The sequence below is a fragment of the Oncorhynchus masou genome, chromosome 4, assembly GCF_036934945.1.
Source record: "Oncorhynchus masou masou isolate Uvic2021 chromosome 4, UVic_Omas_1.1, whole genome shotgun sequence".
Lineage (NCBI taxonomy): Eukaryota > Metazoa > Chordata > Actinopteri > Salmoniformes > Salmonidae > Oncorhynchus > Oncorhynchus masou.
The window spans coordinates 13,963,308-13,991,165 of record NC_088215.1 but is presented as its reverse complement, the minus strand read 5'-3'; the positions used below and the strand labels follow the sequence as shown (position 1 = coordinate 13,991,165).

Genomic DNA, 27,858 nt, shown 5'->3' with positions numbered 1-27,858 from the left:
ATCAGGAGGTCGCACACTGCAAGGCTGTGTACGTGGCAGAGACTGCCAAATATAAGCGCCACCAGCTTGCACCTCCACCCGAGGCTGTCCAAGCGTGCCGTGAGGGGCTGGTATTTAAGCAGCTTGTCGGCAAAGGCCTGTTCCATGTAGCCGTCAAATGAGCAGCCCACTCACACACACACACACACACACACACACACACACACACACACACACACACACACACACACACACACACACACACACACACACACACACACACACACACACACACACACACACACACACACATTTCCCTTATCTTTTCCTCTCTATCTTTTCTCTCTCATTCTCTCTCTTCTCTTATTACAGTACATATGCTGCAGACAGTATAGGCTTCTTCACCCACAGCCCCATTTCCGTTTCCTAATCCCTAACCCCCCCCCCTGGATGATTTATTTAGGGGTTGAAATTGGACAAACACAATATGGCCGACACTGCCTGGCATCTCTGACCTCTGCAGTTTGTGTGTGTGTGAGTGTGGAAAAAGTACCCCTGTGTGTGTGTGTGTGTGTGTGTGTGTGTGTGTGTGTGTGTGTGTGTGTGTGTGTGTGTGTGTTTGCGTGCAGTTCCCTCTAACCCCGGTGTCAGCACTTCTCCTCCTTTGGTACCACGGCGTCTTTATGAATAAATCGACTCGCATTAACTCCTCCACCGCGAGCAGCAAAACACCATGCAGCGTTTGTCCTTGTCCGAATGGGAATTTAAAATGTGTCCGAACTTTGATATGATATACTCTCTGATGCTGTGATCGTGGTGGCGGGGAATTTTAAATACTGAGCCCAGCTGTTTCTTTCAATGAAATTCAATGAAATGAAACACTTTTGAATTCCTCAGTGAGCTGTATTGAGAAGAAGTATATTTGTAAATGTTTGCCAAATATTTCTCTCCCTCTTAATAAATGAATTTAAAAAAATGCTCTGTGTGTTGCTCTTTACAGATGCAGATTCTTGACAAGTTCCCAATCGAGGGAGGGCAGAAAGATCCCAAGAAGAGAATCATCCCATTTCTCCCAGGTGAGTCTCCATCATTTCTCCCTGTCCAGTCTCCTTCATTTCTCCCAGGTCAGTCTCCATCATTTCTCCCTGTCCAGTCTCCATCATTTCTCCCTGTCCAGTCTCCATCATTTCTCCCTGTCCAGTCTCCATCATTTCTCCCGGTCCAGTCTCCATCATTTCTCCCTGTCCAGTCTCCATCATTTCTCCCTGTCCAGTCTCCATCATTTCTCCCTGTCCAGTCTCCATCATTTCTCCCAGGTCAGTCTCCATCATTTCTCCCTGTCCAGGCTCCTTCATTTCTCCCAGGTCAGTCTCCATCATTTCTCCCTGTCCAGTCTCCATCATTTCTCCCTGTCCAGTCTCCATCATTTCTCCCTGTCCAGGCTCCTTCATTTCTCCCTGTCCAGGCTCCTTCATTTCTCCCAGGTCAGTCTCCATCATTTCTCCCTGTCCAGTCTCCATCATTTCTCCCTGTCCAGTCTCCATCATTTCTCCCTGTCCAGGCTCCTTCATTTCTCCCTGTCCAGTCTCCATCATTTCTCCCTGTCCAGTCTCCATCATTTCTCCCAGGTGAGTCTCCATCATTTCTCCCTGTCCAGGCTCCTTCATTTCTCCCTGTCCAGGCTCCTTCATTTCTCCCTGTCCAGTCTCCATCATTTCTCCCTGTCCAGTCTCCATCATTTCTCCCAGGTGAGTCTCCATCATTTCTCCCTGTCCAGGCTCCTTCATTTCTCCCAGGTCAGTCTCCATCATTTCTCCCAGGTGAGTCTCCATCATTTCTCCCTGTCCAGGCTCCTTCATTTCTCCCAGGTGAGTCTCCATCATTTCTCCCTGTCCAGTCTCCATCATTTCTCCCTGTCCAGTCTCCATCATTTCTCCCTGTCCAGGCTCCTTCATTTCTCCCTGTCCAGGCTCCTTCATTTCTCCCAGGTCAGTCTCCATCATTTCTCCCTGTCCAGTCTCCCTGTCCAGGCTCCTTCATTTCTCCCTGTCCAGTCTCCATCATTTCTCCCTGTCCAGTCTCCATCATTTCTCCCAGGTGAGTCTCCATCATTTCTCCCTGTCCAGGCTCCTTCATTTCTCCCTGTCCAGGCTCCTTCATTTCTCCCTGTCCAGTCTCCATCATTTCTCCCTGTCCAGTCTCCATCATTTCTCCCAGGTCAGTCTCCATCATTTCTCCCTGTCCAGTCTCCATCATTTCTCCCTGTCCAGTCTCCATCATTTCTCCCTGTCCAGGCTCCTTCATTTCTCCCTGTCCAGTCTCCATCATTTCTCCCTGTCCAGTCTCCATCATTTCTCCCAGGTGAGTCTCCATCATTTCTCCCTGTTCAGGCTCCTTCATTTCTCCCTGTCCAGGCTCCTTCATTTCTCCCTGTCCAGTCTCCATCATTTCTCCCTGTCCAGTCTCCATCATTTCTCCCAGGTCAGTCTCCATCATTTCTCCCTGTCCAGGCTCCTTCATTTCTCCCAGGTCAGTCTCCATCATTTCTCCCAGGTGAGTCTCCATCATTTCTCCCTGTCCAGGCTCCTTCATTTCTCCCAGGTGAGTCTCCATCATTTCTCCCTGTCCAGGCTCCTTCATTTCTCCCTGTCCAGTCTCCATCATTTCTCCCAGGTGAGTCTCCATCATTTCTCCCTGTCCAGTCTCCATCATTTCTCCCTGTCCAGGCTCCTTCATTTCTCCCTGTCCAGTCTCCATCATTTCTCCCAGGTGAGTCTCCTTCATTTCTCCCTGTCCAGTCTCCATCATTTCTCCCAGGTGAGTCTCCATCATTTCTCCCAGGTCAGTCTCCATCATTTCTCCCTTTCCAGTCTCCATCATTTCTCCCTGTCCAGGCTCCTTCATTTCTCCCTGTCCAGTCTCCATCATTTCTCCCTGTCCAGTCTCCATCATTTCTCCCAGGTGAGTGTCCATCATTTCTCCCTGTCCAGGCTCCTTCATTTCTCCCTGTCCAGGCTCCTTCATTTCTCCCTGTCCAGTCTCCATCATTTCTCCCTGTCCAGTCTCCATCATTTCTCCCAGGTGAGTCTCCATCATTTCTCCCTGTTCAGGCTCCTTCATTTCTCCCAGGTCAGTCTCCATCATTTCTCCCAGGTGAGTCTCCATCATTTCTCCCGGTCCAGTCTCCATCATTTCTCCCTGTCCAGTCTCCATCATTTCTCCCTGTCCAGTCTCCATCATTTCTCCCGGTCCAGTCTCCATCATTTCTCCCGGTCCAGTCTCCATCATTTCTCCCTGTCCAGTCTCCATCATTTCTCCCTGTCCAGTCTCCATCATTTCTCCCGGTCCAGTCTCCTTCATTTCTCCCTGTCCAGTCTCCTTCATTTCTCCCAGGTCAGTCTCCTTCATTTCTCCCAGTTCAGTCTCCATCATTTCTCCCTGTCCAGTCTCCATCATTTCTCCCTGTCCAGTCTCCATAATTTCTCCCTGTCCAGGCTCCTTCATTTCTCCCTGTCCAGTCTCCTTCATTTCTCCCTGTCCAGTCTGCATCATTTCTCCCAGGTGAGTCTCCATCATTTCTCCCTGTCCAGGCTCCTTCATTTCTCCCTGTCCAGGCTCCTTCATTTCTCCCTGTCCAGTCTCCATCATTTCTCCCTGTCCAGTCTCCATCATTTCTCCCAGGTGAGTCTCCATCATTTCTCCCTGTCCAGGCTCCTTCATTTCTCCCAGGTCAGTCTCCATCATTTCTCCCAGGTGAGTCTCCATCATTTCTCCCTGTCCAGGCTCCTTCATTTCTCCCAGGTGAGTCTCCATCATTTCTCCCTGTCCAGGCTCCTTCATTTCTCCCTGTCCAGTCTCCATCATTTCTCCCAGGTGAGTCTCCATCATTTCTCCCTGTCCAGTCTCCATCATTTCTCCCTGTCCAGTCTCCATCATTTCTCCCTGTCCAGGCTCCTTCATTTCTCCCTGTCCAGGCTCCTTCATTTCTCCCAGGTCAGTCTCCATCATTTCTCCCTGTCCAGTCTCCATCATTTCTCCCTGTCCAGTCTCCATCATTTCTCCCTGTCCAGGCTCCTTCATTTCTCCCTGTCCAGTCTCCATCATTTCTCCCTGTCCAGTCTCCATCATTTCTCCCAGGTGAGTCTCCATCATTTCTCCCTGTCCAGGCTCCTTCATTTCTCCCTGTCCAGGCTCCTTCATTTCTCCCTGTCCAGTCTCCATCATTTCTCCCTGTCCAGTCTCCATCATTTCTCCCAGGTGAGTCTCCATCATTTCTCCCTGTCCAGGCTCCTTCATTTCTCCCAGGTCAGTCTCCATCATTTCTCCCAGGTGAGTCTCCATCATTTCTCCCTGTCCAGGCTCCTTCATTTCTCCCAGGTGAGTCTCCATCATTTCTCCCTGTCCAGTCTCCATCATTTCTCCCTGTCCAGTCTCCATCATTTCTCCCTGTCCAGGCTCCTTCATTTCTCCCTGTCCAGGCTCCTTCATTTCTCCCAGGTCAGTCTCCATCATTTCTCCCTGTCCAGTCTCCCTGTCCAGGCTCCTTCATTTCTCCCTGTCCAGTCTCCATCATTTCTCCCTGTCCAGTCTCCATCATTTCTCCCAGGTGAGTCTCCATCATTTCTCCCTGTCCAGGCTCCTTCATTTCTCCCTGTCCAGGCTCCTTCATTTCTCCCTGTCCAGTCTCCATCATTTCTCCCTGTCCAGTCTCCATCATTTCTCCCAGGTCAGTCTCCATCATTTCTCCCTGTCCAGTCTCCATCATTTCTCCCTGTCCAGTCTCCATCATTTCTCCCTGTCCAGGCTCCTTCATTTCTCCCTGTCCAGTCTCCATCATTTCTCCCTGTCCAGTCTCCATCATTTCTCCCAGGTGAGTCTCCATCATTTCTCCCTGTTCAGGCTCCTTCATTTCTCCCTGTCCAGGCTCCTTCATTTCTCCCTGTCCAGTCTCCATCATTTCTCCCTGTCCAGTCTCCATCATTTCTCCCAGGTCAGTCTCCATCATTTCTCCCTGTCCAGGCTCCTTCATTTCTCCCAGGTCAGTCTCCATCATTTCTCCCAGGTGAGTCTCCATCATTTCTCCCTGTCCAGGCTCCTTCATTTCTCCCAGGTGAGTCTCCATCATTTCTCCCTGTCCAGGCTCCTTCATTTCTCCCTGTCCAGTCTCCATCATTTCTCCCAGGTGAGTCTCCATCATTTCTCCCTGTCCAGTCTCCATCATTTCTCCCTGTCCAGGCTCCTTCATTTCTCCCTGTCCAGTCTCCATCATTTCTCCCAGGTGAGTCTCCTTCATTTCTCCCTGTCCAGTCTCCATCATTTCTCCCAGGTGAGTCTCCATCATTTCTCCCAGGTCAGTCTCCATCATTTCTCCCTTTCCAGTCTCCATCATTTCTCCCTGTCCAGGCTCCTTCATTTCTCCCTGTCCAGTCTCCATCATTTCTCCCTGTCCAGTCTCCATCATTTCTCCCAGGTGAGTGTCCATCATTTCTCCCTGTCCAGGCTCCTTCATTTCTCCCTGTCCAGGCTCTTTCATTTCTCCCTGTCCAGTCTCCATCATTTCTCCCTGTCCAGTCTCCATCATTTCTCCCAGGTGAGTCTCCATCATTTCTCCCTGTCCAGGCTCCTTCATTTCTCCCAGGTCAGTCTCCATCATTTCTCCCAGGTGAGTCTCCATCATTTCTCCCGGGCCAGTCTCCATCATTTCTCCCTGTCCAGTCTCCATCATTTCTCCCTGTCCAGTCTCCATCATTTCTCCCGGTCCAGTCTCCATCATTTCTCCCGGTCCAGTCTCCATCATTTCTCCCTGTCCAGTCTCCATCATTTCTCCCTGTCCAGTCTCCATCATTTCTCCCGGTCCAGTCTCCTTCATTTCTCCCTGTCCAGTCTCCTTCATTTCTCCCAGGTGAGTCTCCATCATTTCTCCCTGTCCAGGCTCCTTCATTTCTCCCTGTCCAGGCTCCTTCATTTCTCCCTGTCCAGTCTCCATCATTTCTCCCTGTCCAGTCTCCATCATTTCTCCCAGGTGAGTCTCCATCATTTCTCCCTGTCCAGGCTCCTTCATTTCTCCCAGGTCAGTCTCCATCATTTCTCCCAGGTGAGTCTCCATCATTTCTCCCTGTCCAGGCTCCTTCATTTCTCCCAGGTGAGTCTCCATCATTTCTCCCTGTCCAGTCTCCATCATTTCTCCCTGTCCAGTCTCCATCATTTCTCCCTGTCCAGGCTCCTTCATTTCTCCCTGTCCAGGCTCCTTCATTTCTCCCAGGTCAGTCTCCATCATTTCTCCCTGTCCAGTCTCCCTGTCCAGGCTCCTTCATTTCTCCCTGTCCAGTCTCCATCATTTCTCCCTGTCCAGTCTCCATCATTTCTCCCAGGTGAGTCTCCATCATTTCTCCCTGTCCAGGCTCCTTCATTTCTCCCTGTCCAGGCTCCTTCATTTCTCCCTGTCCAGTCTCCATCATTTCTCCCTGTCCAGTCTCCATCATTTCTCCCAGGTCAGTCTCCATCATTTCTCCCTGTCCAGTCTCCATCATTTCTCCCTGTCCAGTCTCCATCATTTCTCCCTGTCCAGGCTCCTTCATTTCTCCCTGTCCAGTCTCCATCATTTCTCCCTGTCCAGTCTCCATCATTTCTCCCAGGTGAGTCTCCATCATTTCTCCCTGTTCAGGCTCCTTCATTTCTCCCTGTCCAGGCTCCTTCATTTCTCCCTGTCCAGTCTCCATCATTTCTCCCTGTCCAGTCTCCATCATTTCTCCCAGGTCAGTCTCCATCATTTCTCCCTGTCCAGGCTCCTTCATTTCTCCCAGGTCAGTCTCCATCATTTCTCCCAGGTGAGTCTCCATCATTTCTCCCTGTCCAGGCTCCTTCATTTCTCCCAGGTGAGTCTCCATCATTTCTCCCTGTCCAGGCTCCTTCATTTCTCCCTGTCCAGTCTCCATCATTTCTCCCAGGTGAGTCTCCATCATTTCTCCCTGTCCAGTCTCCATCATTTCTCCCTGTCCAGGCTCCTTCATTTCTCCCTGTCCAGTCTCCATCATTTCTCCCAGGTGAGTCTCCTTCATTTCTCCCTGTCCAGTCTCCATCATTTCTCCCAGGTGAGTCTCCATCATTTCTCCCAGGTCAGTCTCCATCATTTCTCCCTTTCCAGTCTCCATCATTTCTCCCTGTCCAGGCTCCTTCATTTCTCCCTGTCCAGTCTCCATCATTTCTCCCTGTCCAGTCTCCATCATTTCTCCCAGGTGAGTGTCCATCATTTCTCCCTGTCCAGGCTCCTTCATTTCTCCCTGTCCAGGCTCTTTCATTTCTCCCTGTCCAGTCTCCATCATTTCTCCCTGTCCAGTCTCCATCATTTCTCCCAGGTGAGTCTCCATCATTTCTCCCTGTCCAGGCTCCTTCATTTCTCCCAGGACAGTCTCCATCATTTCTCCCAGGTGAGTCTCCATCATTTCTCCCGGGCCAGTCTCCATCATTTCTCCCTGTCCAGTCTCCATCATTTCTCCCTGTCCAGTCTCCATCATTTCTCCCGGTCCAGTCTCCATCATTTCTCCCGGTCCAGTCTCCATCATTTCTCCCTGTCCAGTCTCCATCATTTCTCCCTGTCCAGTCTCCATCATTTCTCCCGGTCCAGTCTCCTTCATTTCTCCCTGTCCAGTCTCCTTCATTTCTCCCAGGTCAGTCTCCTTCATTTCTCCCAGTTCAGTCTCCATCATTTCTCCCTGTCCAGTCTCCATCATTTCTCCCTGTCCAGTCTCCATAATTTCTCCCTGTCCAGGCTCCTTCATTTCTCCCTGTCCAGTCTCCTTCATTTCTCCCTGTCCAGTCTCCATCATTTCTCCCAGGTGAGTCTCCATCATTTCTCCCTGTCCAGGCTCCTTCATTTCTCCCTGTCCAGGCTCCTTCATTTCTCCCTGACCAGTCTCCATCATTTCTCCCTGTCCAGTCTCCATCATTTCTCCCAGGTGAGTCTCCATCATTTCTCCCTGTCCAGGCTCCTTCATTTCTCCCAGGTCAGTCTCCATCATTTCTCCCAGGTGAGTCTCCATCATTTCTCCCTGTCCAGGCTCCTTCATTTCTCCCTGTCCAGGCTCCTTCATTTCTCCCTGTCCAGTCTCCATCATTTCTCCCTGTCCAGTCTCCATCATTTCTCCCAGGTGAGTCTCCATCATTTCTCCCTGTCCAGGCTCCTTCATTTCTCCCAGGTCAGTCTCCATCATTTCTCCCAGGTGAGTCTCCATCATTTCTCCCTGTCCAGGCTCCTTCATTTCTCCCAGGTGAGTCTCCATCATTTCTCCCTGTCCAGGCTCCTTCATTTCTCCCTGTCCAGTCTCCATCATTTCTCCCAGGTGAGTCTCCATCATTTCTCCCTGTCCAGTCTCCATCATTTCTCCCAGGTGAGTCTCCATCATTTCTCCCTGTCCAGTCTCCTTCATTTCTCCCTGTCCAGTCTCCTTCATTTCTCCCAGGTCAGTCTCCTTCATTTCTCCCAGGTCAGTCTCCATCATTTCTCCCTGTCCAGTCTCCATCATTTCTCCCTGTCCAGTCTCCATAATTTCTCCCTGTCCAGGCTCCTTCATTTCTCCCTGTCCAGTCTCCTTCATTTCTCCCAGGTCAGTCTCCATCATTTCTCCCTGTCCAGTCTCCATCATTTCTCCCGGTCCAGTCTCCATAATTTCTCCCTGTCCAGTCTCCTTCATTTCTCCCAGGTCAGTCTCCATCATTTCTCCCTGTCCAGGCTCCTTCATTTCTCCCAGGTCAGTCTCCATCATTTCTCCCTGTCCAGTCTCCATCATTTCTCCCTGTCCAGTCTCCATCATTTCTCCCTGTCCAGGCTCCTTCATTTCTCCCAGGTCAGTCTCCATCATTTCTCCCTGTCCAGTCTCCATCATTTCTCCCTGTCCAGTCTCCATCATTTCTCCCTGTCCAGTCTCCATCATTTCTCCCTGTCCAGTCTCCATCATTTCTCCCGGTCCAGTCTCCATCATTTCTCCCTGTCCAGTCTCCATCATTTCTCCCTGTCCAGGCTCCTTCATTTCTCCCAGGTCAGTCTCCATCATTTCTCCCTGTCCAGTCTCCATCATTTCTCCCTGTCCAGTCTCCATCATTTCTCCCTGTCCAGTCTCCATCATTTCTCCCTGTCCAGTCTCCATCATTTCTCCCAGTCCAGTCTCCATCATTTCTCCCTGTCCAGTCTCCATCATTTCTCCCTGTCCAGTCTCCATCATTTCTCCCGGTCCAGTCTCCATCATTTCTCCCGGTCCAGTCTCCATCATTTCTCCCTGTCCAGGCTCCTTCATTTCTCCCAGGTCAGTCTCCATCATTTATCCCGGTCCAGTCTCCATCATTTCTCCCTGTCCAGTCTCCATCATTTCTCCCGGTCCAGTCTCCATCATTTCTCCCGGTCCAGTCTCCATCATTTCTCCCAGGTCAGTCTCCATCATTTCTCCCTGTCCAGTCTCCTTCATTTCTCCCAGGTCAGTCTCCATCATTTCTCCCTGTCCAGTCTCCATCATTTCTCCCTGTCCAGGCTCCTTCATTTCTCCCAGGTCAGTCTCCATAATTTCTCCCTGTCCAGGCTCCTTCATTTCTCCCAGGTCAGTCTCCATAATTTCTCCCTGTCCAGTCTCCTTCATTTCTCCCGGTCCAGTCTCCATAATTTCTCCCGGTCCAGTCTCCATAATTTCTCCCAGGTCAGTCTCCATAATTTCTCCCAGGTCAGTCTCCATAATTTCTCCCAGGTCAGTCTCCATAATTTCTCCCAGGTCAGTCTCCATCATTTCTCCCGGTCCAGTCTCCATAATTTCTCCCTGTCCAGTCTCCATCATTTCTCCCTGTCCAGTCTCCATCATTTCTCCCTGTCCAGTCTCCATCATTTCTCCCAGGTCAGTCTCCTTCATTTCTCCCTGTCCAGTCTCCATCATTTCTCCCGGTCCAGTCTCCATCATTTCTCCCGGTCCAGTCTCCATCATTTCTCCCTGTCCAGTCTCCATCATTTCTCCCTTCCAGTCTCCATCATTTCTCCCGGTCCAGTCTCCATCATTTCTCCCGGTCCAGTCTCCATCATTTCTCCCTGTCCAGTCTCCATCATTTCTCCCTGTCCAGTCTCCATCATTTCTCCCGGTCCAGTCTCCATCATTTCTCCCAGGTCAGTCTCCATCATTTCTCACAGGTCAGTCTCCATCATTTCTCACAGGTCAGTCTCCATCATTTCTCCCAGGTCAGTCTCCATCATTTCTCCCGGTCCAGTCTCCATCATTTCTCCCTGTCCAGTCTCCATCATTTCTCCCTGTCCAGTCTCCATCATTTCTCCCTGTCCAGTCTCCATAATTTCTCCCTGTCCAGTCTCCTTCATTTCTCCCAGGTCAGTCTCCATCATTTCTCCCTGTCCAGTCTCCATCATTTCTCCCAGGTGAGTCTCCATCATTTCTCCCTGTCCAGGCTCCTTCATTTCTCCCAGGTCAGTCTCCATCATTTCTCCCAGGTGAGTCTCCATCATTTCTCCCTGTCCAGGCTCCTTCATTTCTCCCTGTCCAGTCTCCATCATTTCTCCCTGTCCAGTCTCCATCATTTCTCCCTGTCCAGTCTCCATCATTTCTCCCTGTCCAGGCTCCTTCATTTCTCCCTGTCCAGGCTCCTTCATTTCTCCCAGGTCAGTCTCCATCATTTCTCCCTGTCCAGTCTCCATCATTTCTCCCTGTCCAGGCTCCTTCATTTCTCCCTGTCCAGTCTCCATCATTTCTCCCTGTCCAGTCTCCATCATTTCTCCCAGGTGAGTCTCCATCATTTCTCCCTGTCCAGGCTCCTTCATTTCTCCCTGTCCAGGCTCCTTCATTTCTCCCTGTCCAGTCTCCATCATTTCTCCCTGTCCAGTCTCCATCATTTCTCCCAGATCAGTCTCCATCATTTCTCCCTGTCCAGTCTCCATCATTTCTCCCTGTCCAGTCTCCATCATTTCTCCCTGTCCAGGCTCCTTCATTTCTCCCTGTCCAGTCTCCATCATTTCTCCCTGTCCAGTCTCCATCATTTCTCCCAGGTGAGTCTCCATCATTTCTCCCTGTTCAGGCTCCTTCATTTCTCCCTGTCCAGGCTCCTTCATTTCTCCCTGTCCAGTCTCCATCATTTCTCCCTGTCCAGTCTCCATCATTTCTCCCAGGTCAGTCTCCATCATTTCTCCCTGTCCAGGCTCCTTCATTTCTCCCAGGTCAGTCTCCATCATTTCTCCCAGGTGAGTCTCCATCATTTCTCCCTGTCCAGGCTCCTTCATTTCTCCCAGGTGAGTCTCCATCATTTCTCCCTGTCCAGGCTCCTTCATTTCTCCCTGTCCAGTCTCCATCATTTCTCCCAGGTGAGTCTCCATCATTTCTCCCTGTCCAGTCTCCATCATTTCTCCCTGTCCAGGCTCCTTCATTTCTCCCTGTCCAGTCTCCATCATTTCTCCCAGGTGAGTCTCCTTCATTTCTCCCTGTCCAGTCTCCATCATTTCTCCCAGGTGAGTCTCCATCATTTCTCCCAGGTCAGTCTCCATCATTTCTCCCTTTCCAGTCTCCATCATTTCTCCCTGTCCAGGCTCCTTCATTTCTCCCTGTCCAGTCTCCATCATTTCTCCCTGTCCAGTCTCCATCATTTCTCCCAGGTGAGTGTCCATCATTTCTCCCTGTCCAGGCTCCTTCATTTCTCCCTGTCCAGGCTCCTTCATTTCTCCCTGTCCAGTCTCCATCATTTCTCCCTGTCCAGTCTCCATCATTTCTCCCAGGTGAGTCTCCATCATTTCTCCCTGTCCAGGCTCCTTCATTTCTCCCAGGTCAGTCTCCACCATTTCTCCCAGGTGAGTCTCCATCATTTCTCCCGGTCCAGTCTCCATCATTTCTCCCTGTCCAGTCTCCATCATTTCTCCCTGTCCAGTCTCCATCATTTCTCCCGGTCCAGTCTCCATCATTTCTCCCGGTCCAGTCTCCATCATTTCTCCCTGTCCAGTCTCCATCATTTCTCCCTGTCCAGTCTCCATCATTTCTCCCGGTCCAGTCTCCTTCATTTCTCCCTGTCCAGTCTCCTTCATTTCTCCCAGGTGAGTCTCCTTCATTTCTCCCAGTTCAGTCTCCATCATTTCTCCCTGTCCAGTCTCCATCATTTCTCCCTGTCCAGTCTCCATAATTTCTCCCTGTCCAGGCTCCTTCATTTCTCCCTGTCCAGTCTCCTTCATTTCTCCCTGTCCAGTCTCCATCATTTCTCCCAGGTGAGTCTCCATCATTTCTCCCTGTCCAGGCTCCTTCATTTCTCCCTGTCCAGGCTCCTTCATTTCTCCCTGTCCAGTCTCCATCATTTCTCCCTGTCCAGTCTCCATCATTTCTCCCAGGTGAGTCTCCATCATTTCTCCCTGTCCAGGCTCCTTCATTTCTCCCAGGTCAGTCTCCATCATTTCTCCCAGGTGAGTCTCCATCATTTCTCCCTGTCCAGGCTCCTTCATTTCTCCCAGGTGAGTCTCCATCATTTCTCCCTGTCCAGGCTCCTTCATTTCTCCCTGTCCAGTCTCCATCATTTCTCCCAGGTGAGTCTCCATCATTTCTCCCTGTCCAGTCTCCATCATTTCTCCCAGGTGAGTCTCCATCATTTCTCCCTGTCCAGTCTCCTTCATTTCTCCCTGTCCAGTCTCCTTCATTTCTCCCAGGTCAGTCTCCTTCATTTCTCCCAGGTCAGTCTCCATCATTTCTCCCTGTCCAGTCTCCATCATTTCTCCCTGTCCAGTCTCCATAATTTCTCCCTGTCCAGGCTCCTTCATTTCTCCCTGTCCAGTCTCCTTCATTTCTCCCAGGTCAGTCTCCATCATTTCTCCCTGTCCAGTCTCCATCATTTCTCCCGGTCCAGTCTCCATAATTTCTCCCTGTCCAGTCTCCTTCATTTCTCCCAGGTCAGTCTCCATCATTTCTCCCTGTCCAGGCTCCTTCATTTCTCCCAGGTCAGTCTCCATCATTTCTCCCTGTCCAGTCTCCATCATTTCTCCCTGTCCAGTCTCCATCATTTCTCCCTGTCCAGGCTCCTTCATTTCTCCCAGGTCAGTCTCCATCATTTCTCCCTGTCCAGTCTCCATCATTTCTCCCTGTCCAGTCTCCATCATTTCTCCCTGTCCAGTCTCCATCATTTCTCCCTGTCCAGTCTCCATCATTTCTCCCGGTCCAGTCTCCATCATTTCTCCCTGTCCAGTCTCCATCATTTCTCCCTGTCCAGGCTCCTTCATTTCTCCCAGGTCAGTCTCCATCATTTCTCCCTGTCCAGTCTCCATCATTTCTCCCTGTCCAGTCTCCATCATTTCTCCCTGTCCAGTCTCCATCATTTCTCCCTGTCCAGTCTCCATCATTTCTCCCGGTCCAGTCTCCATCATTTCTCCCTGTCCAGTCTCCATCATTTCTCCCTGTCCAGTCTCCATCATTTCTCCCGGTCCAGTCTCCATCATTTCTCCCGGTCCAGTCTCCATCATTTCTCCCTGTCCAGGCTCCTTCATTTCTCCCAGGTCAGTCTCCATCATTTCTCCCGGTCCAGTCTCCATCATTTCTCCCTGTCCAGTCTCCATCATTTCTCCCGGTCCAGTCTCCATCATTTCTCCCGGTCCAGTCTCCATCATTTCTCCCAGGTCAGTCTCCATCATTTCTCCCTGTCCAGTCTCCTTCATTTCTCCCAGGTCAGTCTCCATCATTTCTCCCTGTCCAGTCTCCATCATTTCTCCCTGTCCAGGCTCCTTCATTTCTCCCAGGTCAGTCTCCATAATTTCTCCCTGTCCAGGCTCCTTCATTTCTCCCAGGTCAGTCTCCATAATTTCTCCCTGTCCAGTCTCCTTCATTTCTCCCGGTCCAGTCTCCATAATTTCTCCCGGTCCAGTCTCCATAATTTCTCCCAGGTCAGTCTCCATAATTTCTCCCAGGTCAGTCTCCATAATTTCTCCCAGGTCAGTCTCCATAATTTCTCCCAGGTCAGTCTCCATCATTTCTCCCGGTCCAGTCTCCATAATTTCTCCCTGTCCAGTCTCCATCATTTCTCCCTGTCCAGTCTCCATCATTTCTCCCTGTCCAGTCTCCATCATTTCTCCCAGGTCAGTCTCCTTCATTTCTCCCTGTCCAGTCTCCATCATTTCTCCCGGTCCAGTCTCCATCATTTCTCCCGGTCCAGTCTCCATCATTTCTCCCTGTCCAGTCTCCATCATTTCTCCCTGTCCAGTCTCCATCATTTCTCCCGGTCCAGTCTCCATCATTTCTCCCGGTCCAGTCTCCATCATTTCTCCCTGTCCAGTCTCCATCATTTCTCCCTGTCCAGTCTCCATCATTTCTCCCGGTCCAGTCTCCATCATTTCTCCCAGGTCAGTCTCCATCATTTCTCACAGGTCAGTCTCCATCATTTCTCACAGGTCAGTCTCCATCATTTCTCCCAGGTCAGTCTCCATCATTTCTCCCGGTCCAGTCTCCATAATTTCTCCCTGTCCAGTCTCCATCATTTCTCCCTGTCCAGTCTCCATAATTTCTCCCTGTCCAGTCTCCTTCATTTCTCCCAGGTCAGTCTCCATCATTTCTCCCGGTCCAGTCTCCATCATTTCTCCCGGTCCAGTCTCCATAATTTCTCCCTGTCCAGTCTCCATCATTTCTCCCTGTCCAGTCTCCATCATTTCTCCCTGTCCAGTCTCCTTCATTTCTCCCAGGTCAGTCTCCATCATTTCTCCCTGTCCAGTCTCCATCATTTCTCCCTGTCCAGTCTCCATCATTTCTCCCAGGTCAGTCTCTCGCCATAGATGGCCATAAGGTCTAATGACATTATATTATCCATAGGTACTTATTGGGGTTTATAAGGAAGTACAGTCTGACTTGAGGCAGACAGACACCACCATGACAGTCAAGTCACCTATAGTGCTGACTAGGCAAGAAGTTACACCGGGTCAGTATCCTGTGTGTGTCAGTATCCTGCTCGTATCGACGCCCCTCCTAGTGTCGTTCATACATTATTCATCTGTCGGTCCATCCAGTTGACTGTCTCTCTGAGGTGCAGCAGCAGGCAGGTGCTGACAGTGTGTGTCTGTCTGATGTGTGGGAGTGAAAGACACACAATGAAAAAGAGATCGAGGAAGAGATGGTGGAACCGAGAGAGAGACAACACTCCTGTGTGAGTGAGAGGCTTCTGGCTGTTTACTGTTTATGTTGGTTAGGCTGTCTTAAAGCCTAATGGAGACCACATGCTCTCTTAGAGCCTGATGGAGAGTGGAAACATTCATTATCTCTCAGAGCCTGATGGAGACCACATGCTCTCTTAGAGCCAGATGGAGACCACATGCTCTCTTAGAGCCTGATGGAGACCACATGCTCTCTTAAAGCCTGATGGAGACCACATTATCTCTCAAAGCCTGATGGAGACCACATTATCTCTCAGAGCCTGATGGAGACCACATCATCTCTCAGAGCCTGATGTAGACCACATGCTCCCTTAGAGCCTGATGGAGACCGCATGCTCTCAGCCCTCTCCCTACCCATGCCTGGCCATGCCTGGCTACCCCGAATGTTTGTTTCGTCTCCACAATGAGTCTGGTATTGACTTCCTCCACGACCCTTCTAGAACGCAAACACATTCGGACTATCTGACTGTGTCCGGCTGGGCGGCTCCTCGGACCGCCTGTGTTAATGAACGAGAGAGAGCGAAAGAACGATGAGTCCGGGGTTTCAATACATGCTCTCAACTTGCGCCGGGTGGCTCACTGTCCGGTTATGGGTCCTCTTCCTTTGGGGCCAAAGAAAAGGAAGAGAGAGTCAAACATCACCTAGTACCTTCTTAGGCGTCTGATCGAGGTGCTTCTCATTCCCACTCCGGTTCTTCTGAGGACTAGGTGTAACCTCTGCCTGTCTGCCCAAGCCCCCGAGTGACTGCACCTCGACTTATACCCATTTGGAGTAACGAGGGACAGCTGGGACCAATTCCAGGTGCCAATTGGTTGCAGCACCTGGACTGGGTAATATTGGTGTTGATTCACCAGCCCCAGTTGGTGCCTGTAGAGCTGTCCATGGTGCTGACTCACCTTGGCCTGGCAAGCCCTCTGGAGCTGACCAAGGTCCTGCTCCTTCCTTTGTAGCTCCCTGCTGGCCCCCTTGGTTGCCACAGTCCCAGAAGCCGATGGGTTGGGCCCGAGCCAGAACACATGTAGGCAAAGCAATGTTTTGAATATTGGTCATTGGTTTTGATACTCTGGTTAGAGATGATCCATTCGCTGATGACTTTGTGTTGTACAACACCCCTCGTCGCCGCAAGCGGCCTCTATGATGGCAGGCTCTAGCCGAGGGATGTAGCCAACACATAGCATTGGGAGAATTCCAATGCTGTTTGCTGATGATCTGGTGCTTCTGTCACCAACCAAGGAGGGCCTACAGCAGCACCTAGATCTTATGCACAGATTCTGTCAGACCTGGGCCCTGACAGTAAATCTCAGTAAGACCAAAATAATGGTGTTCCAAAAAAGGTCCAGTCACCAGGACCACAAATACAAATTCCATCTAGACACTGTTGCCCTAGAGCACACAAAAAACTATACATACCTTGGCCTAAACATCAGCGCCACAGGTAACTTCCACAAAGCTGTGAACGATCTGAGAGACAAGGCAAGAAGGGCATTCTATGCCATCAAAAGGAACATAAATTTCAACATACCAATTAGGATTTGGCTAAAAATACTTGAATCAGTCATAGAGCCCATTGCCCTTTATGGTTGTGAGGTCTGGGGTCCGCTCACCAACCAAGACTTCACAAAATGGGACAAACACCAAATTGAGACTCTGCACGCAGAATTCTGCAAAAATATCCTCAGTGTACAACGTAGAACACCAAATAATGCATGCAGAGCAGAATTAGGCCGATACCCACTAATTATCAAAATCCAGAAAAGAGCAGTTAAATTCTATAACCACCTAAAAGGAAGCGATTCCCAAACCTTCCACAACAAAGTCATCACCTACAGAGAGATGAACCTGGAGAAGAGTCCCTAAGCAAGCTGGTCCTGGGGCTCTGTTCACAAACACACCCTACAGAGCCCCATGACAGCAGCACAATTAGACCCAACCAAATCATGAGAAAACAAAAAGATAATTACTTGACACACTGGAAAGAATTAACAAAAAAAACAGAGCAAACTAGAATGCTATTTGGCCCTACACAGAGAGTACACAGCGGCAGAATACCTGACCACTGTGACTGACCCAAAATTAAGGAAAGCTTTGACTATGTACAGACTCAGCGAGCATAGCCTTGCTATTGAGAAAGGCCGACGTAGGCAGACATGGCTCTCAAGAGAAGACAGGTTATGTGCTCACTGCCCACAAAATGAGGTGGAAACTGAGCTGCACTTCCTAACCTCCTGCCCAATGTATGACCATATTAGAGAGACATATTTCCCTCAGATTACACAGATCCACAAAGAATTCGAAAACAAATCCAATTTTGAAAAACTCCCATATCTACTGGGTGAAATTCCACAGTGTGCCATCAGAGCAGCAAGATTTGTGACCTGTTGCCACGAGAAAAGGGCAACCAGTGAAGAACACGCACCATTGTAAATACAACACATATCTATGCTTATTTATTTTATCTTGTGTCCTTTACCATTTGCACATTGTAAAAACACTGTATATATATATATATATATATATATAATATGACATTTGTAATGTCTTTATTGTTTTGAAACTTCTGTATGTGTGATGTCTACTGTTATTTTTTATTGTTTATTTCACTTTATATATTATATACCTTACTTGCTTTGGCAATGTTAACACATGTTTCCCATGCCAATAAAGCCCCTTGAATTGAATTGAATTGAATTGAATTGAATTCAGAGTCGTCAGGCAGTCCCCACCCCGCCAACCCACCTCACATTAAGCCACGTGGATGTCAACCAAAACATCCACCTCTATCTGTTTACATACCACCGGAGAGTCTCATCGAGATAACATCTCTTTTGCAAGAGATACCTGTTCAAGAGGGCAGTAGTCAGCAGTGTTCCAAAATGAGTCGCACCAAATACAATATCTTCGTCTAAGTCCAGATGTGGAAATGTGTCCATGGCAACTTCTTTGAAATGATGGTACCCAGAGGATTCACTCAATTGCACACAGTGCTAGCAGCTGGCCATCAAAGACTTGGGTTAGGTATTGCGAGTCAGAGTTATGGTTGAAAATTGCCTGTTGTTTCCCATGATGGTCTCTGATCTAAGAAACTCCAGTACTGCACTATCATCCCTCTGCTATTCATCATTCAAAGTATTACTGGCAATCAGAACGCACACAGTCTGTCCCCAGCTCTTCCTCTCTTCCTCTGTGTCTTCAGTTCATAGGAAGGGTAATTTGATCACTTCTCGTGGGACTGTAGTGACCGTGACCGTGCCCTGGAGTAAGGGGTGTTCAGATTGGCTGGTGCCATTTTTCTTTGAAGTCACTGCGTTAGACTAGATACATAACCTCCAAGCGCTTAAATCCCATTTGATATGTTAAGTGGGCAAGTCACAGTTAGAGGTCCTCGCAGGACAAGACCGTTCACTATGAGAGTAAGAGAGTCCGATTGTAGTGGTTCAGAAGTCTTTCATGTGTTACTGACATCTAGAGTTAGCCTGTGGTAATGCACAAACAAACCGAAGGGTTGCCCACTGCTACGAGACAGGATTGTACTGGTCTTTCATTTATTACGGGTTTTACACTCTATAACATCTAAAATGTGTCCCTTCTCATCTATTCTCTCTCTTTCTCTCATTTCCTCCCTCAGGTAAAATCCTGTTCAGGCGGAGTCATGTGAGGGATGTGGCCATGAAGAGGCTGCGTTTCATCGATGACTACTGCAGGGTGAGTGAGGGGGCATTACTGTCTAAAACACACACACACACACACACACACACACACACACACACAGACACAGACACAGACACACACACACACACACACACACACACACACACACACACACACAGACACAGACACACACACACACACACACACACACACACACACACACACACACACACACACACACACACACACACACACACACACACACACACACACACACACACACACACACACACACACACACACACACACACACCTGTCCCACTTGGGGTCCCCCCCTGTCACATGTTAGGGGTCAGTGGTCAGGGGTGACAGATGGTAACCTGACACACTTGTCAGCAACACCTCAGGCGTGACATTAAACACGGGTGTTGTAGGGACACATGTTGACTGGGGGGGCTCCAGTTTGCACCACAATAAGATGGTGTTGTTGTTTGCACATTTCTGTGCAAATACGTGATGCAATACAGTCTTGTCTCTTAACTCATCTTATTGCAGAGTTTTAAAAGTATACGTTTTTGTTATGTTCAGGGGCAGTTACCAAGCTCGCAAACCTACATTGCCCCATCTGAGGAAATGTTTTTCAAATACTTAGCTGAAAACACATTGTCATACTTACTGGTCTCTAAGGCTTTGGTTTATTCTGGTCATGAAGTTTTAGAGAGATTTGACCTAGTTCTGTTTAGTTTAGAACACACAAGAACACTTCTGAGTGCCCAACAAAAGATAGACTTTAAAAAGCTACCAAAAAGCTTTCAAAAGCCAGATGAAGGCTGTGCCCTCGGTTGAGTATTTCATTTAAAGAAAGTTTTCTACAACTCCCCCAAAAATTAAGCCTTTGGTCATTCAACAGTCTGACTTTAAAAAAGCTCTTATCGTTTCCCCTTTGTTAATCTCTCTCTGTCTCTCTTTCTCTCTCTCTCTCTCACACTCTCTCTCGCTCTCTCTCTCTCTCTCTCTCTCTCTAAAAAGTGAGTATTACACTCACAGAGGCTCCAAAAGAATAAAGACATTTCAAATGCCATGTTATCTCTATATACAGTGTTGTAACGATGGGCAAATAGTTCAAGTAAAAGTTTGCTCTTCACTGGTTGCCCTTTTCTTTTGGCAACAGGTCACACATCTTGCTGCTGTGATTGCACAGATAGATATGAACGTTTATCTAAATTGGATTTGTTTTCAAATTCTTTGTGGGTCTGTGAAATCTGAGGGAAATGTGTGTCTCTAATATGGTCATACATTTTGCAGGAGGTTAGGAAGTGCAGCTCAGTTTCCACCTCATTTTGTGGGCAGTGTTGCACATAGTCTGTCTTCCCTTTTTCTTTGACCCTTTTTTTCTCCCCAATTTCCTGGTATCCAATTGGTAGTTACAGTCTTGTCTCATCGCTGCAACTCCCGTACGGACTCAGGAAAGGCGAAGCTCGAGAGCCGTGCGTCCTCCGAAATACAACCCAACCAAGCCGCACTGCTTCTTGACGCAATGCCTGCTCAACCAGGAAGCTACCCGCACCAATGTGTCGGAGGAAACGCCGTACCGTGTCAGCGTGCACTGTTCCCGGCCCTTCACAGGAGTCGCTAGTGCTCGATAGGACAAGGACATCCCTGCCTGCCAAACCCTCCCTTAATGCGGACGACACTGGGCCAATTGTGTGCCGCCCCATGGGTCCCCCTGTCGCGGCCGGCTGCGACAGAGCCTGGACTTGAACCCAGAATCTCTAGTGGCCTTAGACCACTGCGCCACTCGGGAGGCCCCTAGCCTGTCTTCTCTTGAGAGCCAGGTCTGCCTACGGCAACCTTTCTCAATAGCAAGGCTTCTCTTTCTCTCTCTGCACTGTCTCTTTCTCTCTCTCTCTCTCTCTCTCTCTCTCTCTCTCTCTCTCTCTCTCTCTCTCTCTCTCTCTCTCTCTCTCTCACTTACTCCCCCCCCCCTCTCTCTCTCTCTCTCTCGCACTCTCTCTCTCTCTAGGGAGAAAAGGTGTCCAGTTTTCTGCCTTGAAACACAGATGAAAGGGTGGACTTTATTGTCCAAGGCCACATCTAATAATCAGTGAAATCCAACATTTTGAAAGACTTTCTTTCAACTTTGATGGTACGTTTGGATAACCTCCAAATACTCGTGCCCAGTCTTTATGTAAATGCTCAAACACAACTTAAAGATGCCGTCAGTCATGTCAGAAGCTAGCAGATACTTTATTTACCTAAAACAGCAGCACATTCCAGTAAAGCTACGTCACGTTTTGAAATGAACTTTCCTTGCTTTGTTTAATAGCACTCTCATGAATCTAGGAAATGCGTTTTGTCTGTCAGAGTGCAGTGTTCATTTCATTTCATAGCACATAACACTTGTTAGCATTTTTCTCACGCTGGCTTTAGACACGGAGGGAGCAGGCTTGGCCCCGGCAAGGACAGGGAGGGTTTGCCTAGAAACAAATGCCTCGGAGGGAGTCCACATCTGCATAGCACGGCAAATTCCTATGATTTGTGAATCTGTTCGGACCGAAAAGCTAGTGTGACAGCTAAAATGGCCTTGGGAAGAAAAAAAAACAGATTTCAGCTAATAGGGAGATGTATCTGACAAAATAACTACATTATTGCAATCGTTAATCATAAACTATTTACATAATAGAAATGTTGGTACATTTGTGGACAACATTCTTGCTCACTCAAGGTTTAAAAAAAGAAAATAGCTCATTATCTTTTTAATTCAAATTACTTAAAATGTGTTTATTTTTTTTGGAGATGTTAAGAGATTGTTCTGCCTGTCTATCACTCATCATCTTCCGATGTGAACTGTATCGTATACTTACCACTTCCTGTTTGTTGTCACAAGACAAACAACAGAAGGATCGTGATGACACAGAAGGCCCTCCCAAGGGATTGTGGGCTGGAGCCAAACCATCTGTATCACTAGCTGTCGTTTAATGTAATATACACTTCCTCAATAACACATGACCAGAAAATGATCACATGAGTCCAGACGGGTATTTGATTTTATTGTGAACAATGGAATATTAATGGGATATTAATTCATTTGAAGTCGTGCACTGAAATAAGTCCCATGAATATGATATGGATATTGTTCAACATCAATCTCAAATATAGTACAATATGTCCACCTATGTCTACCTTGTCATTGGCTCCTATTGATCTGTTCCTATAGTAGTGTGACCACTACAAATGGATGTCCATCCTCAGTGGAATAGGCTGCCGTATGATCTTCCATTGAATTGGAGCCAAACTCTGTGCTAAGGATTATGCTGTTATGTTTTGTAAAGGTAGAATGTAAAATGGATGTTGGAATGCATCCTCCGTAGTTCATCATTCCAAGAGTTACTTTGTGTGGTGCATCGTTGTACGGTATCTTACAGAGGATGATCTCCCTCCCTCCCCTCTCTCTCTCTTTCCCCCCTCTGCCCCTCTCTCCTCTCTATCTCTTCCTTCCCTCCTTCCCCTCTTCCTCCTCCTCCCTCTCTCTCTCTCTCTCTCTCTCTCTCTCTCTCTCTCTCTCTCTCTCTCTCTCTCTCTCTCTCTCTCTCTCAGGCTCTGGTCCGTCTCCCTCCTCAGTTGTCTCAGAGTGAGGAGGTGCTGCGCTTCTTTGAGACCAAAGCTGATGACCTCAACCCCCCAGGAGAGTGAGTATCTAACACACACACACACACACAGTCTTGTACAACTAACCTGTGGGAACAAACAATTCAGTCACATGAAAAATCCTATTTTCCCTATCCTCTAACCTTGACCCGGAAACCTAACCTTAACCTTAACTCTAACCTAACCCTAGCTCTTAACCCTAAAACGAACCCTAGCTCCTAACCCTAAACCAAATTCTAACCCTAACACTAAGTCTAACCTTAACCCTAAACCCCCTGGAAATAGCATTTGACCATATGGGGACCAACAAAATGTCCCCAGTTGGTCAAATCTTTAATCGTTTACTATTCTTGTGGGGACTTCTGGACTGGTCCACACAAGTATAGTTAACACACACGCACGCACGCACGCACGCACGCACGCACGCACACACACACACACACACACACACACACACACACTCTCAGTTCAATTCAATTCAAGGGGCTTTATTAGCATGGGATAGCAAGTGAAATGGATAAACAAAAGTAAAATAAACTATAAAAAGTGAACAGTAAATATAAGTAATTGCGAAATTTTTGTTATGTATATCTACATTTATCAATCTATAATTATATTTTCTGCTGAAGTACTCGGGAGCCCATGAACTCATGATCTCTCAATCTCTCTCTCTAACTCTCACTCCAACAACGTGTGTCCTCCCCAAACTGGGTCAATATTTCGCCCTGTCTCTTTTTCAAAACTTTCCCATCCTGCTGTGCGGTGTGTCTCAGAGAGACTCTGAGAGGCTGAGGCCTCATTGTTTACAGTGTGGGTCCTTTTGAACAGAGGAAGTGGAGGCCAGGCTTTGATGCCACCAGCAGGAGGGTTAGAGGGTTCACACACTGATCCATGGACATAGTTTTGTAGGGCTTGTAGGGCAGCCATGTTCCAAACACTAAAAGGGAACGATGGGGGTGTATACTGAGAAGAAGAGCTACTAATGTCCCGTCTATGTGGCAGATAGTGGGTTGACTATGGGGGAGTTGTGTGTCTCTGTGTTTGTGTGTGTGTTTGTGATACTATATTGCTCAACGTCTTCGTACCTTCTACACCTTTCTCATGAACTGTTGGTCCTATTGGGAAGTACTCAAGGCATGACTAACAATGTGTAAAAGAAAAGTGCCTTTCAACAGGGTATGGTAGTAGGTGCCAGGCGCCCCCGGTTTGTGTCAAGAACTGCAACGCTGCTAGTTGTTTTTGTTCACGCTATACAGTTCCCAGTGTGTTTCAAGAATGGTCCACCACCCTGTAACGGCCGTAGGTGGAAGAAGGTTGAGGACCAAGGTGCAGCGTGGTACGTGTTCATATTATTTATGTCACGGTCTTCCTCCTCTTCATCTGAAGAGGAGAGGCGAGAAGGATCGGAGGACCAAAATGAGGCGTGGTTTGTGTTTATCTTGATATTTAATAAAGAAAACACTGAACACTGAAACACACTATACAAAAACAATAAACAAAATAACGATGGTGAAGCTAATGAGAACTGTGCTGACACACAAACATAGACAATCACCCACAAACAAACAGTGAAACCCAGGCTACCGAAGTATGATTCTCAATCAGAGACAACTAATGACACCTGCTTCTGATTGAGAACCATACTAGGCCGAAACATAGAAATCCCAAAATCATAGAAAAACAAACATAGACTGCCCACCCCAACTCACGCCCTGACCATACTAAATAATGACAAAACAACGGAAATAAAGGTCAGTACGTGACAATTTATTCCAAACTGAACACTAAAATGCAAAACAACAAAGAGAACAATTAAAACAGTTCTGTGTAGACACAAAAACAGAAACTACCCACAAAAACCCAGTGGGAAAAGGCTACCTAAGTATGGTTCTCAATCAGAGACAACAAAAGACAGCTGCCTCTGATTGAGAACCACACACACGGCCAAACAACAAAGAAATATAAAACATAGAAAATGAACATAGAATGCCCACCCTAGTCACACCCTGGCCAAACCAAAATAGAGAATAAAAGCCCCCCCACAAAGGTGTGGACTCTGGCCGCAAAACATGACTCTAAAGGGGTGGGCCTTCTTTACGGCGGCGGCTCTGGTGCGGGATGTGGACCCCGCTCCACCTTAGGCTTAGCCCACTTAGGTGATCCTCGCCACCGGCTACGGACAGGCGGGAGACGCTGGCAGCTCCAGGCTGGAGGGAGACTCCGGCAGCTCCGGGCTGGAGGGAGAACCTTGAGGGAGGAGACGGAGAGAGCTTGGTGCGGCCCCTACAGAGTGAAGGCACAGGTCGAACCTGGCTGTGGGGGAGCACCTTTTCCCACTGGAGATCTGGTGCACACCAATCGCACCTCTCCCTTAGGCCCAATGCCCACATTCTCCCGGCACGGAGACCAAACGCGCTGAGCTGGCACAATCCGCCCTGGCTGGATGCCCACTCTCGCATGGCACTTGCGGGGGCTGGCCTATGAGCGCGCACTGGAGACACTGTGCGCTTCATTGCATAACACGGTGCCTGACCAGTACCACTCTGCTTCCGGTAAGCACGGGGAGTTGGCTCAGGTCTCTCGCCTGACTCCGCCAATCTCCCCGTGTGCACCCCAATTCTTTTTTTTTGTGGGGGGGGGGGGCTGCCTCTCTTGCCTGTTGCGCTGCCTTACCTCAAATCGCCGCCCCTCAGCTTTCGCTGCCTCCAGTTCTTCTTTTGGGCGGCGATATTCCCCAGCCTGTGCCCATGGTCCCTTGCCGTCCAATATCTCCTCCCATGTCCAGGAGTCCTGAACCCTCTGCTCCCTGTTACCACGCTGCTTGGTTCGTTTGTGGTGGGTAGTTCTGTAATGGCATTCATAGGAAGAAGGTGAGGACCAAGGTGCGGCGTCGTACGTGTTCATATTATTTATTTGAAACTGAACACTAAAATGCAAAACAACAAAGAGAACAACCGAAACAGTTCTGTCTGGTGCAGACACAAAAACAGAAACTACCCACAGCTCAATATTAGGAAGGTGTTCTTATTGTTTTGTACACTCACTGTACGTGACCAGCTTCCAAAGTACCCCCTTTAGAATGTTTTGGTGTGTTCCCTATTCAGCTCTTTTTCCAAGCTACAAAAAGTTCTAGCAAGCCTCTACACATTTGGGAAAATGGAGAGTGTGCGTGTGTGTGTGTGTGTGTGTGTGTGTGTGTGTGTGTGTGTGTGTGTGTGTGTTAGGAGGATGACACGTTTCATACTTCTTGGAGATGTTCCTTTCCCCTCTGGGTACTTTTTAATTAGGGGAACGAAAACTGTGCTCTCCAAATTCACATTCGAAAGCTCCAAATCAGTTGTAATAGACTGGTAACACACACGCACAGGCAAACACACACACACCTGAGGCACAGACTCCCTTGTTAGACGCTGACAGTTTTTCTCATCCATGTTTCAATTACTCCTCTCATTATTTTCCTCCCTTCCTTGCTTCTCTGCCTCTCTTCTGCCTTGCTACTCTGCCTCTCCTCTGCCTTGCTACTCTGCCCCACTCTGCCTTGCTACTCTGCCTCACCTCTGCCTTGCTACTCTGCCTCACCTCTGCCTTGCTTCTCTGCCTCACCTCTGCCTTGCTACTCTGCCCCACTCTGCCTCTCCTCTGCCTTGCTACTCTGCCCCACTCTGCCTCTCCTCTGCCTTGCTACTCTGCCCCACTCTGCCTCTCCTCTGCCTTGCTACTCTGCCCCACTCTGCCTTGCTACTCTGCCTCACCTCTGCCTTGCTACTCTGCCTCACCTCTGCCTTGCTTCTCTGCCTCACCTCTGCCTTGCTACTCTGCCTCTCCTCTGCCTTGCTACTCTGCCCCACTCTGCCTTGCTACTCTGACTCACCTCTGCCTTGCTACTCTGCCTCACCTCTGCCTTGCTTCTCTGCCTCACCTCTGCCTTGCTACTCTGCCTCTCCTCTGCCTTGCTACTCTGCTCACTCTGCCTCACCTCTGCCTCGCTTCTCTGCCTCTCCTCTGCCTTGCTACTCTGCCTCACCTCTGCCTTGCTACTCTGCCTCACCTCTGCCTTGCTACTCTGCCTCACCTCTGCCTTGCTACTCTGCCTCTCCTCTGCCTTGCTACTCTGCCTCACCTCTGCCTTGCTACTCTGCCTCACCTCTGCCTTGCTACTCTGCCTCACCTCTGCCTCGCTTCTCTGCCTCTCTTCGGCCTAGCTTCACTGCCTCTCCTTTGCTTCAGTGCTCTGCCAGTGTCATGTGGTTGTTTAAATCCTTGCTTCTTTCACTGGAGTGAAGAAAAGATGTGAGGAGAAAAGAGATGTGGAGAAGACAGCAGATATAGTGACCTCTGTCTCACAGTGATTTCCTGCTGAGGCTTAATAGAGTCTCTTTCCCTTCCTCCTCCCTCTTCCCTCTTTTCTCTCATTCTGTCCATCCCCAGCTCATAAATTCAAGTCTGCTTTAATTGACATGACAGCTCAAGGTTAGAAACACTATTGCCAAAGTGGTTAGGATTCGATCAGGACTCTCTCTCTCTCTTTCTCTCTCTCTTTCTCTCTCTCTCTCTCTCTCTCTCTCTCTCTCTCTCTCTCTCTCTCTCTCTCTTTCTCTCTCTCTTCTCTCTCTCTCTCTCTCTCTCTCTCTCTCTCTCTCTCTCTCTCTCTCTCTCTCTCTCTCTCTCGCGCTACCTCCCTCCTTCTTTGTATTCCCTATGACATGAGTGGTGCGGTCTATTTTGGTATGTAAAGACAACACATTAATCATGTAGTCCAGAGACTAGTCGGAGAAGATGAAGTCACATATCTCCATCAATAATACACACATGCACCCTGTGCCCTCAGTGCTCTCTCTCCCCTCTTTCTTTTTCTCTCTCTCTCTCTCTCTCTCTCTCTCTCTCTCTCTCTCTCTCTCGAGCGCTCGCTCGCTCGCTCGCGCACACACACCAAACACACACACACACACCAAACACACTCATTACATTGCATTGCTCTTGGCCAGTCCTCATCTCTAACGCCTGGCAAAGATTGTGACTCCATTATAGCATCAATATGTATGATAATGGACATGGAAAGTGGGGTCGACTAAATGGACATGCTAAGCTTGTTCCTGTCTATTGTAACAATGGAAAGTAATGGTGGAGGTGGATTTTATCCATCTCTTATGTACTATTCTAGCACTAACACATTACATAGTCGTGGTGCATTGCATCCTAAATGGCACCCTATTCCTTATCGCCTCTGCAGAAAATGTGTGCACTATATAGGGAATAGGGTGCCATTTGAGATACAGACATGGACTATTCTAGCAGTTACACATCATGATTCAGAAGTAGTTTTCTGTCTGGGGGGAAATTGGATGGGCTTTCATCTTGGTTCCTTCCCTTCACATCCGCTAAATGGAAACTAATTAGAGGACATTTAGCAGTGAGATTGGCCACTGATTTACTACCATGATTA

General features: G+C 48.6%; 1 protein-coding gene across 3 annotated transcripts in view; it reads left to right on the top strand.

Annotated features, from left to right (window-relative positions):
* Positions 1–27,858, top strand: part of LOC135524146 (SH3 and PX domain-containing protein 2A-like) — a 145,010-nt gene that overhangs the window by 29,490 nt on the left and 87,662 nt on the right. For all 3 annotated transcript variants that reach the window (XM_064951378.1, XM_064951389.1, XM_064951369.1), the window contains exons 3-5: positions 980–1,055; positions 18,745–18,821; positions 22,365–22,456. In XM_064951378.1, coding sequence (XP_064807450.1) covers positions 980–1,055; positions 18,745–18,821; positions 22,365–22,456 — 245 coding nt within the window. The remainder of the gene's footprint in view (positions 1–979; positions 1,056–18,744; positions 18,822–22,364; positions 22,457–27,858) is intronic.